This window comes from Hyla sarda, chromosome 2, assembly GCF_029499605.1.
Source record: "Hyla sarda isolate aHylSar1 chromosome 2, aHylSar1.hap1, whole genome shotgun sequence".
NCBI lineage: Eukaryota > Metazoa > Chordata > Amphibia > Anura > Hylidae > Hyla > Hyla sarda.
In genome coordinates this window covers 187391990-187406359 of record NC_079190.1, presented here as the reverse complement: position 1 = coordinate 187406359, position 14370 = coordinate 187391990, and the positions used below count along the sequence as shown (strand labels likewise).

Below are 14370 nucleotides of genomic sequence, written 5' to 3'. Positions count from 1 at the left end.
AATTAACATTACCATTCGGAGAATGTGATTGTTTCTTTAATGTATGGAATACAAAACGGCTTTGTACTGAATATGCAAAACTAGGCTTAGGTTACTGTCATGAGAAAAAGGAGAAACCCAGAAGGGGGAATCTAGTAAGAAGTAAAGTGGAAGAATATGAGGCAGGAGAGAAAACGGGGAAGTATTATAAACAGCAGAAGTCCCCAGTGTAGCTATAAATATTTTACACAGAAGATTAAATCAGTAATTTCTGTATTTTTCTAATTTCACTACTTTTTCCAAAGAGTTAATACTGTTGACTGTCAACCACATCAGCTTCTAGGTAAGAATAGCTTCCAGTAAAAAATGCATTTATTCCTATAAAACTGTATACTAGACCTAGTTTTTAGAGGTTAGACCAATCATATTATTTTGCAATTGAATCCCTGCATAATGCCATTGAAGGGAACTTGTCACTAGTTTTATGCTGCCCAAAATGCGGGCAGTTTAAAAGTGGTACAGGCAGCACGATCCTGACACACTATGATTCACTCTCACATGCTCGGGTCTTTCAGAGAATTCTTTGTTCAAAAGTGCTGCCATACCGGGTAACTAGTCATGGGGGGGGGGGGGGGGGGGCTGCTCTCTGCCCTGCAGGCAAAGACACTCATGTCTCCACAAACCCATCCACCACTACCTCACACCCGCCAAATTTGTCTCATTCACTCCATTATAGTCTATGGGTAATGTGAGAAGGTGAAAGGTATCATGGTGGATGGGCGACATGTGTTACCAAGGCTCCTGGCTTTGGTGAAGTAAGAGCCGGTATTCAATCAGTGTCTGTGCTGCAATGCAGACTGACACTATGGCCGTAGTATGGCTGGAAGACCAATCTGGGACGGCTCTTTCTGGGAATAACCAAGTGCAGGGTGGGGGTCATTCCACACAAACCAGGCCACTTTTGTTGGCCTTAAAGGCAACTTGTTACACCAGCTGAGGGGGATTTGCTATTGGCAGCTCACTCTGCCAGAGAGTTGAATTTTGAGATCTTCCTTGTGGAGTGTGGAAGCTCTTAAGCAGAGTGCCTAGGGGCTTGGAAAAGACTTGCTTGATGCCGCATGGCATGGTCTGAGGTGTGAACAAACATCTAAGGAATACAGGTGATACAGGAAAATACTGCTTCCTTGCCTCTATACTGCAGCCGCACCTATTTGCAAGAGCAAGTCATCACAGTAATAAGTCTGATTTAAGTGACAGCCGGGGAGTGAGCCACACACTTCGCCCGCTGTAACTTGTGACCACAGCGGGTTTTTAGGACTGAGACCCGGTGCGATCTAAACTTTTGACATGTCTGGCCAACATGTCAAAAGTTGTCACAAATGACAGTGGTTCTTTAAGTAAATAAAGTTGAAATGGGCACTGTCATAAAAACTTTTTTGAAAGTTTTGATCAGTGGGGTCATATTGTTTAGACACTGACTGGTCAGTAAAGTGATCTGGGAGAAGTGGGCACTTAACACCTTCTTATCTGGCTTTGTGTCACTTGACAGAGACCCTCTCATAAGTCTGTTCAACCATCTTACTCACATTGACATAGTCAGGGACCATCTAGCTTTCATAGACACCCGGCCTCACATGTTTATAGGACATGTTAAAAGTTTTTTAAATCAATAGGTACACTTTAATCATCATTAATACCCCCAATGAATTGGAACCCGAACAAAGTTATAGGTATTATTTCTCTAAAATGGCACAGCCATTCAGAGTGGATGGTATATCATTGTGATAAGGGATCCTGTCCGTGTTATACTACTCATGTTCAGACAGCATGAAACTAGTGGCAAATTCGGAGTACTGTGTTTTGAACTGTGTATGTCGTCTTGGTTTTGTTCTAGGTGTTTCTTTTAAAGCAAGTAGTCTAAAAGCAGACAAGAAGCTAGAATTTGTTCCTACCAATTTACACATCCAAAGAATGAGAGTTCAAGATGAGTCCACATCAGGTATCAATTTCATGTATAAAACTTAATGGTACTCTTTGAATAATCTGATTAATACTGTAGCTTGGGGTAGGTGGTGACTTGCTTTGCTTTCTGTCCTGGTTACTGTGGATAAAGTGCCTAACAACCATAGTCTTTTTAGTGGGGTTGTTTGGCAGCAAGCAGTTTTTCTCCGCTTACCCTTGCTCTAGGCATAATTGTCACTGAATGAAGGGCATAGAAAGAAAGTTTGTCACTATATACAGTCCATGTCGTTCTTTATCTGTAAAATATTTGGTGGAGAATCTTTTTAAAATATGGCACTTCTCAATGAAAACCAGCATTTCTACCTTGCTTAATAGAATAGAATGAAACAGTAGGTAAAGGTATGCTGTGGGTAAAATCTACCAACATGTTTAATACACAGTCTCAAAGGACCTGCACAAGCATAACACAGTGTATGAGGTATCCATTGTTTTCAGTGTGTTCCATTAAAGGGATATTCTGGGCAAAAATATTTTATCCCCTATCTAAAGGATAGGGGATAAGATGTCTGATCGTTGGAAGCCTGCTGCTGAGACCCCCCCGCGATCTCCCTGCAGCACCCGCATTCTATGCGGTTGCTTAATCTCCAGTTTCGGAAACCTCCAGGTTTCCGGGACTGGGGACGTGACGCCACGCCCCCTCCATTCATGTATATGGGAGGGGGCATGGCGGCCGTCACGCCCCCTCCCATAGACATGAATGGAGGGCGCGTGGCGTGCCAACACGTCCCCAGTCCTGGAAACCCTGAGGTTTCCGAAACTAGAGACGTAGTCCCCGCATAGAATGCGGGTGCTGTAGGGAGATTGCAGGGGGCCCGCTGTCTCAGCAGCGGGCCCCCCGCGATCAGACGTCTTATCCCTTATCCTTTGGATAGGGGATAAATAAAATGTTTTTGCCCGGGATACCCCTTTAAACTAATAACTTGCAGTTTAAGGTAATACGCACAATTTCTACAATAAAGCTATTGTAACAGATGTGTGTACCGTTGCATCATTTTTTTTACAATTGTTTTTATGGGAATTATCATATCATTTAATATGCTAAATGTTTTCATTATTACAATTACCAATACTCTACTTTCCACTTCTAATTTCAGATCAGAACTATGATATAGTGACTATAGGAGCACCGGCTGCACATTGCCAAGGTTTCAAATCTGGTGGATTGCGGAAAATATTACACAAGTTTGAAGAAGCAAAAAAAAAGTTAGTACATATTTATTGTGTTTTCATTATTTATTGATATATATATTTTATCTATAATTTTGACAATAGTTATTGAACATACACTGGCTTCAAGTAAACCAGGTCTCTTTATTTGCCAATGATAAGTATAAAATGTCACTATATTTTAGTTCTCCAACCTAGTCTGATATTGAACATGGGTAGATGTGGGAAGTACTCTGTGTGGTACAGTTTTAGAGACAACCATATTAAGCCCAAATGCGTACATGCACTTTCACTTTCTGGAGGATTATTGATGCACTGGGTAGCAAGGTGCTATGTGAGCAGAAAAAAAACAGTAGCAGCTCACTAAGGAAAGGGTTACATTAAGCACTGAACTGCTGATGATGACAAAAAGGAATGGGGGAGGTTACATTTTGGAGGAACCACTTTGTACATATACAGTTGTGCGAACACTGGTATTTACACAAGGAGAGGAATACTGCCCAGAATCTAGGGTGGTCAAAGTTAAGAGGGAAGCCTTGATTTACCTTTTATTTACAGTGTGGATTCTCTGGAGGAGGCGGATAGGCTCACAGATTGTAGGCACACAGCCCAGGTTTTTCTCCCTCTTTCCTGCATATAGCAGTAGCTGAGCCTTCTCCCATTTTCCATGTACTATACTGATCTCTCTTACTAGAGATGGATTGAGCCTAGCAACAGACAGTGAACAGCAAATTGCAGGAAAGTAAGATACCTTGTGACTACAAATGTAGGGCTTTTTTCTGCAGTAAGGAGTCATTTTTGGTAAATAAAGGGATCTACAAATACATTAGGAATCACATTGGCTGTCACATGGAGGGAAGTTGTTTGAAATGACGGTGACCATTTAAGATGTTTATACTCCTATTAATTAGAACAGGATTAATGTACAAGACTCTTCAGACATCTGCAGCCCTCTGTGTATCGTCAGATTTGCTGGGAGAATAGATTTCAAGGGAAACTTGAAAAAAGATTAAAACACAGGATGTAATGTATCATATCAAAATGAGTAGAAAAGATCTGGCCAAATTACTGACAACATTCTTAATTGCTTATACAATATAACAAAGTGCTCTCCCTAGAAGGTACTCATATTCCTCTGCAAACATTGCCTACTATTGATCACTTAAAGGGGTACTCCTCTGGAAAACATAAATATCAACTGGTGCCAGAAAGTTAAACAAATTTGTAAATTTTAGTTAAAAATCATAATCCTTCCAGTACTTATCAGCTACTGTATGTTCCACAGGAAGTTCTTTTCTTTTGGAATTTCCTTTATGTCTGACTACAGTGCTCTCTGCTGACACCTCTGTCCATTTTAGGAACTGTCCAGAGCAGGAGAAGTTTGATATGGGGATTTGCTTTCCTCTGGACAGTTCCTAAAATATACAGAGGTGTCAGCAGAGAGCACTGTGGTCAGTCAAAGGAAATTCAAAAAGAAAAGAACTTCCTGTGGAGCATATAACTGCTAATAAGTGCTGGAAGGATTACGATTCTTAAATAGAAGTAATTTACAAATCTGTTTAAAAAAAAAAAGTGTTTTCCAGTGAAGTTCCCCTTTAAAGGTTACATCATTCACTGAATATTATGTTAATAATAGGATTATAACATTGGAATTTGATGAAATAGAGCTTTATTTATTTATTTATTTATTTATTTATTTATTTAGTTAGTTATTTTTGTTTTTATTTTTTTAATATAGCTAATGCCATAACTGGTTAAATGGCAAGCTATCCTGAAACAACCTCACCATAATAACTAACACAAATGCTTAATTGTGGCTTCACCTTACAAAACAGTTGTCTAAGAAATTGCACTCCTGCCCATATGCCCTATTATGTTCCCTTCTCACCCCTATCAGCCAAAGGCATTTGGGGAGATAATGAAATACTGTCAAACAGTAATACTCTTTGTTACCCATGACAACCAATCAGAGCTCTGTAAACTTTAGTAAACTCTGGTTGCTATGGGCAACAAAGACCTTTTTACTATTAGTCCGTTTTTCTTCTCCCCCAAAAAGTCCATCCAATGCATTTTCCAGGCATATGCACTGCCTGTATAGTTACATACATTAGTCAATGATCCTTATTCTAACAACAAAAATGTGTTGTAGAAAAATGTAGTTAAGTACGGTATGCAGATCTGTAAATATGAGACAGAGGTATAAGATTGTATAACGTTCAAATATATTCCAAAAGGAATTATTTTTTATTTTTTATTTTTTTAAGCATCACTTGTAAAACACTGAATGTTAACCCCCAAATGTGTTGTAATTCTAGAATACTTACAGGACATTCAGAAAGCCTTTAAAATAAAACACCTTAATAGTTTGATATGAGTTGACTTGCTGCTTACACAACCCAGTGTAGTTAATTGTTGTCTGTAGTAACATAAATATCAGGCTAAGGTTCCACTGCAATTTAGCATCTCCCATAGAGCTTTTTAATTTATTTCTTATTTATTTAAATAATAAAAATACTTTTATGATCTAATTTTGCGCTTTGTTTCTTGGCTCCTTATAGCAGTTTTGAGGAAAGTTGGTGAGTTGGCTTTGCAGCATTCATGACGCCATATATATATTCCTTCATGCATTTTGTAATACTGTCTGTGTGTGGATGTGTTTCCATTCTTGCATTGTGGTGAATTTCTTTTTAACACCCTTTTGTAGCCTTGCAGCTTTTAGAATGGGCAGAGGCCACCAGAATGTCGCTGCTGCTTCTCTCTATAGCCACACCTGGACATGGAATATTCTTTCCCATAATTTTGTGTGCTTTTAGTATAGGCTGGGTTTATTTTGAAGCATGTATGCCATGTCAACATTACATTTAAAACATAGATAATTTATTGAAAGCATTGTATTATGGTAAGTTTTTTGTACTGTAGTGTATTTTATTTTATTTTTTATCTGTTTACTTAATGTTTTATGGAACTGTCAAGATAAACCTCATTATACTTCTGTGACAGTCAAAATGATTGAGTTGTGCAGGATGCTTTAGCAGTACATTACTACATTGAGCACAACCATCCTTGCTGCTCCATGAACCTTAAAGGGGTACTCTGCCCCTAGACATCTTATCTCCTATCTAAAGGATAGGGGATAAGATGTCTGATTGCGGGGTCCTGCCGCTGGGAACCCCCAGGGATCTCTGCTGCAGTACCCCCTGTCATCTGGTGCATGGAGTGAGCTTCACTCCGTGCCTCATGACTGGCGATGCAGGGGCCGGAGGATCGTGATGTCATGGCTCCGCCCCCTCATGACTTCACACTCCGCCTCCTTAATGTAAGCCTATGGGAGGGGGTCGTGATGACTTGCATGGAGGGGGAGGGTCGTGATGTCATTAGGGGGCGGGGCCGTGATGTCACGATCCTCTGGCCCCTGCATCGCCAGTCATCAAGCACGGAGCGATGACTCTAATATTCATGATTTATAATTGTTTTCATCCGTGCTGCTCTTGAGACTGTAAAACAGGAGTTTTCTCTACCATAAGATATACATATATGACCATCACAAGGAACACTGCATGCTACTTTCACAAGGCTATTGCTACCATTGCCTGCTCTCCTGTTGTTGGTGTGAAAAACATCTAGTAGATACAATGTTTAGAATGCACTATAGTGTTACAGCAATGACGTTTGCTTTGCGTCTGAAGATGAAAAGTATTTGTGGTTCCTATTATGTCCACTGCTCTTATCTGCTCACATATCACAATAACATAATATAAAGAATCAATGTCATTGAACCACATTAAAGGGGTTATCTGGCCAAAGGATAAGATGTCTGATTGCGGGGGGGGGGGGGGCGCCGCTGGGACTCTCCGCGATCTCCGTGCAGCACCCACATTCTATGCGGGACTGCCTCTCTAGTCTTGGAAAGTTCTTTTTTTTTGGGACTGGGGATGTGACGTCACCTCACGCCCCTTCCATTAATGTCTATGGGAGGGGGCGTGATGGTATCACAAGGGGCGTGGTGTTATGTCACGTCTCCAGTCCTGGAAACAAAGAGCTTTCCGAGACCGGAGATGCAGCCCCCCATAGAATGGAGGTGCTGCTCTTTTGCTTGATATTCCCTTTAAAGAATACTTGTCATCAAACCATATTTTCTAAACTAACTCAGATTATATTCCCTAATACTCCTAACACCTTAAAAAAAAAAATTCCGAGCTTTAAAAAGCTGTGTATCATACCTTTCCCTTTGCTCACATTGTGTGAGCTCCTGGCAGGAGTAAGTGGGCGTTCCCCAGCAGACGCGACACCACTGAAGCCTGTGAGAGCTGTGCCTCACCATGCCCCGCACGCACTTCCTGAGTTTGATCTCCTGCCAGGCGGGGAGAAGAGCAAACTAACTGGTTGATTTGTGGCAGGGAACAGAACAGAGCCACCTAGTGGCCATTTTTTCAATCGCATTAAAAACGTATAAAGGTTGAGAATTAGCAAAGTGCCTTATAATTACATAAGGAACAATATATTAAAAGTTTAGTTTGGTGACAGGTGCTTTTTAAGTACAGAACAAGCACCCTCCACCCACTGGCACATGTCACAGTTATTCATTTTATATATGTCTTTCACTTTGTGGTAATTTCTTTATCCTCTATGGTGTCACTTATTTCCAGCACCACAGCTTGCCCCCAGTCCATTGTTTACATACCACAAGATATTGTTCGAGCCAAGGAGATTATCGCCCATATTAATACTCTGAAGACACAGGTCAGTTATTATGCTGAGAGGCTCTCCAGAGCAGCAAAGGACCGATCGGCCAATGGTATTGAGAGGACGCTTGCCATTTTAGCAGATAAGGTAAGGCTTTATTTTGTTCTTCTGTTTTCAGATTTACAAATACATCTCTTTTTCTGCTCTACTTATTGTATCTCTTTATTCCAAATATCTTGTCCCTTATTATTCTTTAGTTAATTTTACCCATTTTTTTTATGTGTCTTGGATATAAGCTGCCAGGGAATGTTAGTGTGAGATTTTATACATGTTTACACTTTTAGCGTCTTGAGTGTGTATTCTTTTACTATGGTTTAGGATAGCAATGCAAGCTGTGCTCGAGTCATTTTAAAAGACAACTCTGTGAAAACCTGCGGCCATCCAGCTATTGCTATAACCAGGTGGTACTAAATTGAGGCCATTCAGATGAAGACAGATAAGGACTCCCCAAGTGGCTCTCAGTTCTGGCTAATAGTTGGGTGTTCCCTCTGTCATATACATATGCCCTAATAGTGGATAAAGGCAAAGGTTGTCTTCATGAGATAAACCCTTTCATTCAGCCTACCTTCTGGTCAGGAGTAATGGGGGCTATAGGTTTTCAATACCTATCTGCCGAACAGTTGCCTCTCCCAACTTCCCCTCAGACAGTTCTGGCATTGGTTTATCCCTCCCAGAACAATAGGGTCAGGTGGTGAAAATCCAACACGTTCAACCCTTCTCCCTACTGACATCATCAGCAGGCTGCCATACACTTTAGACAACCAGCTGAAAACTGCCGAAACGCAGTGGCTTCGTTTGACTTTAGTCTCAGGTGTATGGGCACCTATACTTCACAATCATGAACAAGGGAGCACTGGCAAAAAGTGTGTGGGCAGTAGGTTTAAGTAAAGGTCTAGAGGAAGCATGGAGAGTAGTATGGAAGAGAGAGAACGCAATGTTCTTTATATAATAGTAATATTTATTCATATAGCAACACAGATTCCGCAGCACTTTACAGTTTTGAGGGTAGAAATAAAGACAAATAGCTGACATTACCCAATTACACACTATTTATGAAACAAGAGAAGTGAGGGCCCTGCTTACGAGAGCTTAATTTATATAAGGAATGGGGTTGAGACAAAAGACTAAAAGGGCTTTGTTTGTACAATGGTCCAGCCATGTTTAATAAATAGGGTAGGTTACATAAAGGTGGGTGAACCAGTCACCAACCAAGCTTTAAATGTCTGAAGTGTATAGAGCAACAGGGGGCACTGCTGAAAGCAAGTGGGGGGGATACGTAGTGATAGTAAGGGAGTCCAGGTAGGAAATGTCGTCATAAGCCTACCTGAAAAGATGTGACTTGTGACTAGGGCACGTTTACAACTGTGTATGTTGAGTCTGATGGTTTGGGGTATTGCATTGTAAAGGACTGTTGCAGTACATGCAAAGTCTTGGAGATGTGAGGAAGGTTCAGGTTATGGGAGATCTTAGATTTAGATCATTAGCAGAGTGTAAAGTATCTGTAGGATGAAAGACATCAATAAGAGGGATGTAAGGAGGTGCAGCCTTGTGGAGAACTTTATGGGTAACAGTGAGGGATTTTGTACTGTACTCTGTACTGGGTATATGTGTGGGTCCTATTGATTTATTATTATTTTTTGTTTATCCTGTGTACAGACAAGACAGCTAGTCACAGTATGTGACTGCAAACTGTTAGCCAATGCAATACATGGACTTAATGCTGCCCGCCCAGACTACATAGCCTCCAAAGCCTCTCCTACATCAGGGGAGGCAGACCAAGTTGTTCTGAAGAATGACCAGGATACTCTGGTGGCACGGTGGACTGGAAGAAACAGTAGGTCATCACTACATGTGGATTGGCATGAGGAGGAATGGGTGAGAACCTGGTTTTATATAACAATTTTAAAGTATTGTCCAACCTTAAAGGGATTGTTTAATGTACACAACTTGCCTTTAGTTGGAAGCCTATGGTATCTCTGGAAGAAGCCACGTCATGAGACTACTCCGTTACATTTTTCAATAATTGCATCTTTTCATCTGGGATAATGTATGGAAATTATTATTATTATTATTATTATGTTTGTAATATATACCTGAGATTTCAAAGAAAAACTACCATTTAATGTCAGACACGTGCTTTTTGCAGCAGGTTAGGGTTATAAACAAGGACCATTGCCCCACAATAATCGTGTCCAGGAAATATGACAAAGTAGATTTTGTAGGAGTGGTATACTTAAATGTAGTAAAGCAGACAGGAACCATGTTTGCTTCACTGAAACAGACAGGAAGCTTAAAGGGGTACTCCACCCCTAGACATCTTGTCACCTATCCAAAGGATAGGGGATAAGATGTCTGATAGCAATATAGCATGCAGCACCCACCTGTATCTGCTTCCGGCAGCGCTGGAGGTTCTGGCTCCCGGCCACGGGAACGGAAGATCGTGACATCACGACTCCGCCCCTGTATGATGTCACGCCCCATCCACCAATGCAAGTCAATGGGAGGGGGGCGGCAGGACCCCTGCAATCAGGCATCTTTTCCCCTATCCTTTGGATAAGGGATAAGATGTCTAGGGGTGGAGTACCCCTTTAAATAACTGACCACGCAGGTCTGTGTTAGCTAAGTGGACAAACATAGTGGGGGTCTTATTCAAAACTCTTCACACCAAAAAGTTTACATCAGATATTCAAAGTGTTTTACATGAGAATTATCCAAGGTTTACACTATTCACAATGGTTTTGCAAAAGTGGGTGTGGCTATGTAAATTTTATGTTTTACATGATATTGTCAAAGGGATGAAAATCCATTTTACATTATAAAAATTCACACCAGTTTTTTGCTAGTGTAGAAATCACAGAAATGGTTGTAGTTTTTAGTTTTTGTTCTTTTTCTTTAGTTTTTTGGGAAAAAGGTGTTATTTAATAAATTATTGAAAAATAAATACGGTAACTATTAGTGGAAAAGGTTATTAAAAAATATATATATATATATATATATATATATATATTTTTTTTTTTTTTTTTTCCATGCTCTTTGCACCTGAACTCACATTTGAGCCCTAGAAATGTTTTTATTTATACAGTTATCGCTTGTCTGGGCACTAGTAATCATGGAATATTATGTGAGATGCAGCACAAGAGAAAAAAAAGTGTCATTAATATCGCTGTAACAAAAATTACAGTAGTTTTTGAATATCTCCCTCAGTGTGTATTTAATCCTGGAAAAACTGTCTGGCACAGCGGTAAAACAATATATATATAAGTAATAGCTAAACTTTTCTTAACTTTGAATAATACTTTTTCTTGCAGTAGATCTACAGTATGTTTGAAAGAAATTATATTTTTACTCTGTTTGACATTCCCTTTTGAATTGGGTGGCGGTTAAGTATGCATCCTGCTGCTCAGTGGTAGGACTCAAACACTTTTCCACTATCTTGTTACTAGGGAAGAAGTGCCCCACTGATCATTATAATACTGCCTGCTACCAATCATAATAACTTCACCAAATTACAAAGCTCCAGTCACAAATAAATCAGCATACACTTTATTAGTCACAATAAAGGTTAAAATATACATAGGTAGGTGTAAGGTGTAAGTAGGGGTAGGTGGTACAGAGCTCCTGGCGGCATGCATTTTCTCTATTGATTTTTATCTTTTTTGTGCCTATCTTTCCATCTCTTTGTAAGAGCCAAACCATGGCAACAACTGGACAAACCTAGTAAATGCTAGGCAATGACAAAGAGGTGGAAAAATAGGCACACAAAAAAAATCAATAGAGAAAATGCATGCAGTCAGGAGCTCTGTACCACCTACCCCTACTTACGTTTCGCTCTTGCTTCCTCGGGGGCGTCACTCTTCTTTCCACCTCTTTGTCATTGCCTAGCCCTTACTAGGTTTGTCCAGTTGTTGCCATGGTTTGGCTCTTATAATACCTATTGATATCCAATTTATGGATCATTATGCAATAATTGTATGCACTTTAGTTGTATGTACTACCCTCATATGCATCTATGTTTTCAGTGTCGATTCTTCCATTATCTATGTATATTTTAACCTTTACTGTGACTACTAAAGTATATGCTGATCTATCTGTGACTGGAGCCTTGTATTTTGGTGAAGGTGTTGTATTTTTGGCCCAGTGACATTCATTCCTGGCTGTTTTCTTTTGTTGGAGTAACCAATCATAATAACCAAAACATTTCTGTTGGTTCTAGGAGAAAGTGTGGTCAAATGTTGAGAAGAGCCTGGAGTGTATTATCCAGAGGGTAGACAAGCTTCTCCAGAAAGAGCGTTTACATAGTGACAGCTGTGAAGATGTCTTCCAATGTGAGATAAGCTGTACTAGCAAGAAAGGTAATGAGAGACGGCGAGCATATTGGATAAACCCAGAGGCCTCAGATGACGAGGCCGTGTTATCATCTACATCATCTCCATCCCATCCTGCATGCCATCCTTCCCAGTTGACAAGTGCGTATGAGTGTGACTTTACTCCTCAGCATACTTGCTCCTTCAGCACTGACTTCACAATACCAGAAGGGCTCACAGTGAACATTAAAACATAAAGAGCAATGCGTGTATATGTGTATGTGTATATTATATAAAATATTTTATCAAGTTAATATTAGATATTACCTGATAACTAATTCTCCTAACTGATTGTCATATATCTGTGTTATCAGTAGATGTGAACTTTCCCCTTGTGGTTATTTCTGGTATTGCAGTTATCATATTTTCCTGCTGTAAATACAGTACTGTGTGCCGTGTGCTTGAGATGTGTCTGCTCCATGTGTGTCTGCCCCAGTCTATTATTATTACATTACTTTTGTTTGTGTATTGACAAGGGGGAATTGACAAATAGACTGGGTTTTGTAATACTGTGTTATTATACATTGTTTTTACTGCATTGTTCTGACAACGCCTACTATGCCAAGGATATTTTAGCACTGGATTGGAACCAGCATCAACCTATCTGGTTGCGATGGGCATCTGTTCTTTCTTTCTCCCCCTGCACTAGTGTTGTTGAATCTCCCACCGCCTTGTTGTTATAAATGAATAGATTGAAAGGCCATAATTTCTAAAGTCACAAAATAAGTACTATGACTATTAGGGTCTATTCACACGGCAGAATTTCAACTTGCAGAATTCCGCTTGTGAAATTCTGCCTCAATTAAAGCCGATAGACTTCTATGGGATTCCAAACAAAAGTACCCACAGAGCAATTATGGGGCCCTTAACTGAGAATACATGATACCCCAGGGCTGACTGCCATTAGGTACCGAGATGAGATCCTCAGACCCCTTGTGAGACCATATGCTTGTGCGGTTGGCCCTGTGTTCCTCCTAATGCAAGACAATGCTAGACCTCATGTGGCTGGAGTGTGTCAGCAGTTCCTGCAAGAGGAAGGCATTGATGCTATGGACTGCCCCGCCCGTTGTCCTCCCAGACGTGAATCCGATTGAGCACATCTGGGACATCATGTCTCGCTCCATCCACCAAGGTCACCCAGACTGTCCAGGAGTTGGCGGATGCTGTAGTCCAGGTCTGGGAGGACATCCCTCAGGAGACCTTCCGCCACCTCATCAGGAATTGTAGGGAGGTCATACGGGCATGTGGAGGCCACACACACTACTGAGCCTCATTTTGACTTGTTTTAAGGACATTACATCAAAGTTGGATCAGCCTGTAGTGTGGTTTTCCACTATGATTTTGAGTGTGACTCCATATCCAGACCTCTATGGGTTGATAAATTTGATTTCCATTGATAATTTTTGTCTGATTTTGTTGTCATCACATTCAACTATGTAAAGACGAAAGTATTTCATACGATTAGTTCATTCATTCAGATCTAGGATGTGTTGTCTTTTTTGAGCAGTGTCTATCCATGACAATGATGTTAATAGGATATAATACACCACGCATTATAACTCTGAGGATAAGAATAAGTGTGTTTTAAGGGATATGTGATTTATTATTTTAGTATAGATGCAACAGTACTGCCATAAAGTACCACCAACTGGAGGGGCAATAATAAGAAACTTACATTACAGATAAATTAGCTATTTCCAAAACAATCAAATATGACCGGTGTCACTAAAGCACCAAGATAAAATACAAGTGCCACACATTAAATGGTCATAGTGTCCCTAGATTGAAGCGTATAAGGTCATTGTCATACAATAGTGAATAGACCCTTAGGGATACTTTAGCTGGCTGCGGATCTCGCTGATTTTATTAGAGCTACTGTCATCCTCTTTGCTTTGGGGTGGGGATGGGACAGATTGGATTATAACCATTGCAAGTCAATTGCTCTGCCCATAATAAGCAGCTCCATAGGCATCTGGCCACCTGTATCTCAGCCCCTCCCCCCAGCTGTGATTCCAAATAGCTGATATGTGACTAAATTTCCAGGTTTGACATTGAGAGATTAATTTTATGTGAGTGACCGTTCTAAAAGCAGATA

General features: G+C 40.3%; 1 protein-coding gene across 8 annotated transcripts in view; it reads left to right on the top strand.

The window, feature by feature from the left end:
• Positions 1 to 14370, top strand: part of INPP4A (inositol polyphosphate-4-phosphatase type I A) — a 105647-nt gene that overhangs the window by 67557 nt on the left and 23720 nt on the right. For 3 of the 8 annotated variants that reach the window (XM_056555934.1, XM_056555932.1, XM_056555931.1), the window contains exons 12-17: positions 1874 to 1978; positions 3096 to 3204; positions 5727 to 5744; positions 7815 to 7998; positions 9568 to 9786; positions 12125 to 12263. In XM_056555934.1, the coding sequence (XP_056411909.1) occupies positions 1874 to 1978; positions 3096 to 3204; positions 5727 to 5744; positions 7815 to 7998; positions 9568 to 9786; positions 12125 to 12263 (774 nt within the window). Of the gene's footprint in view, positions 1 to 1873; positions 1979 to 3095; positions 3205 to 5726; positions 5745 to 7814; positions 7999 to 9567; positions 9787 to 12124; positions 12378 to 14370 lie in introns of all 8 variants that reach the window. The other 5 variants (XM_056555930.1, XM_056555927.1, XM_056555935.1 and 2 more) reach the window with 3 other exon arrangements.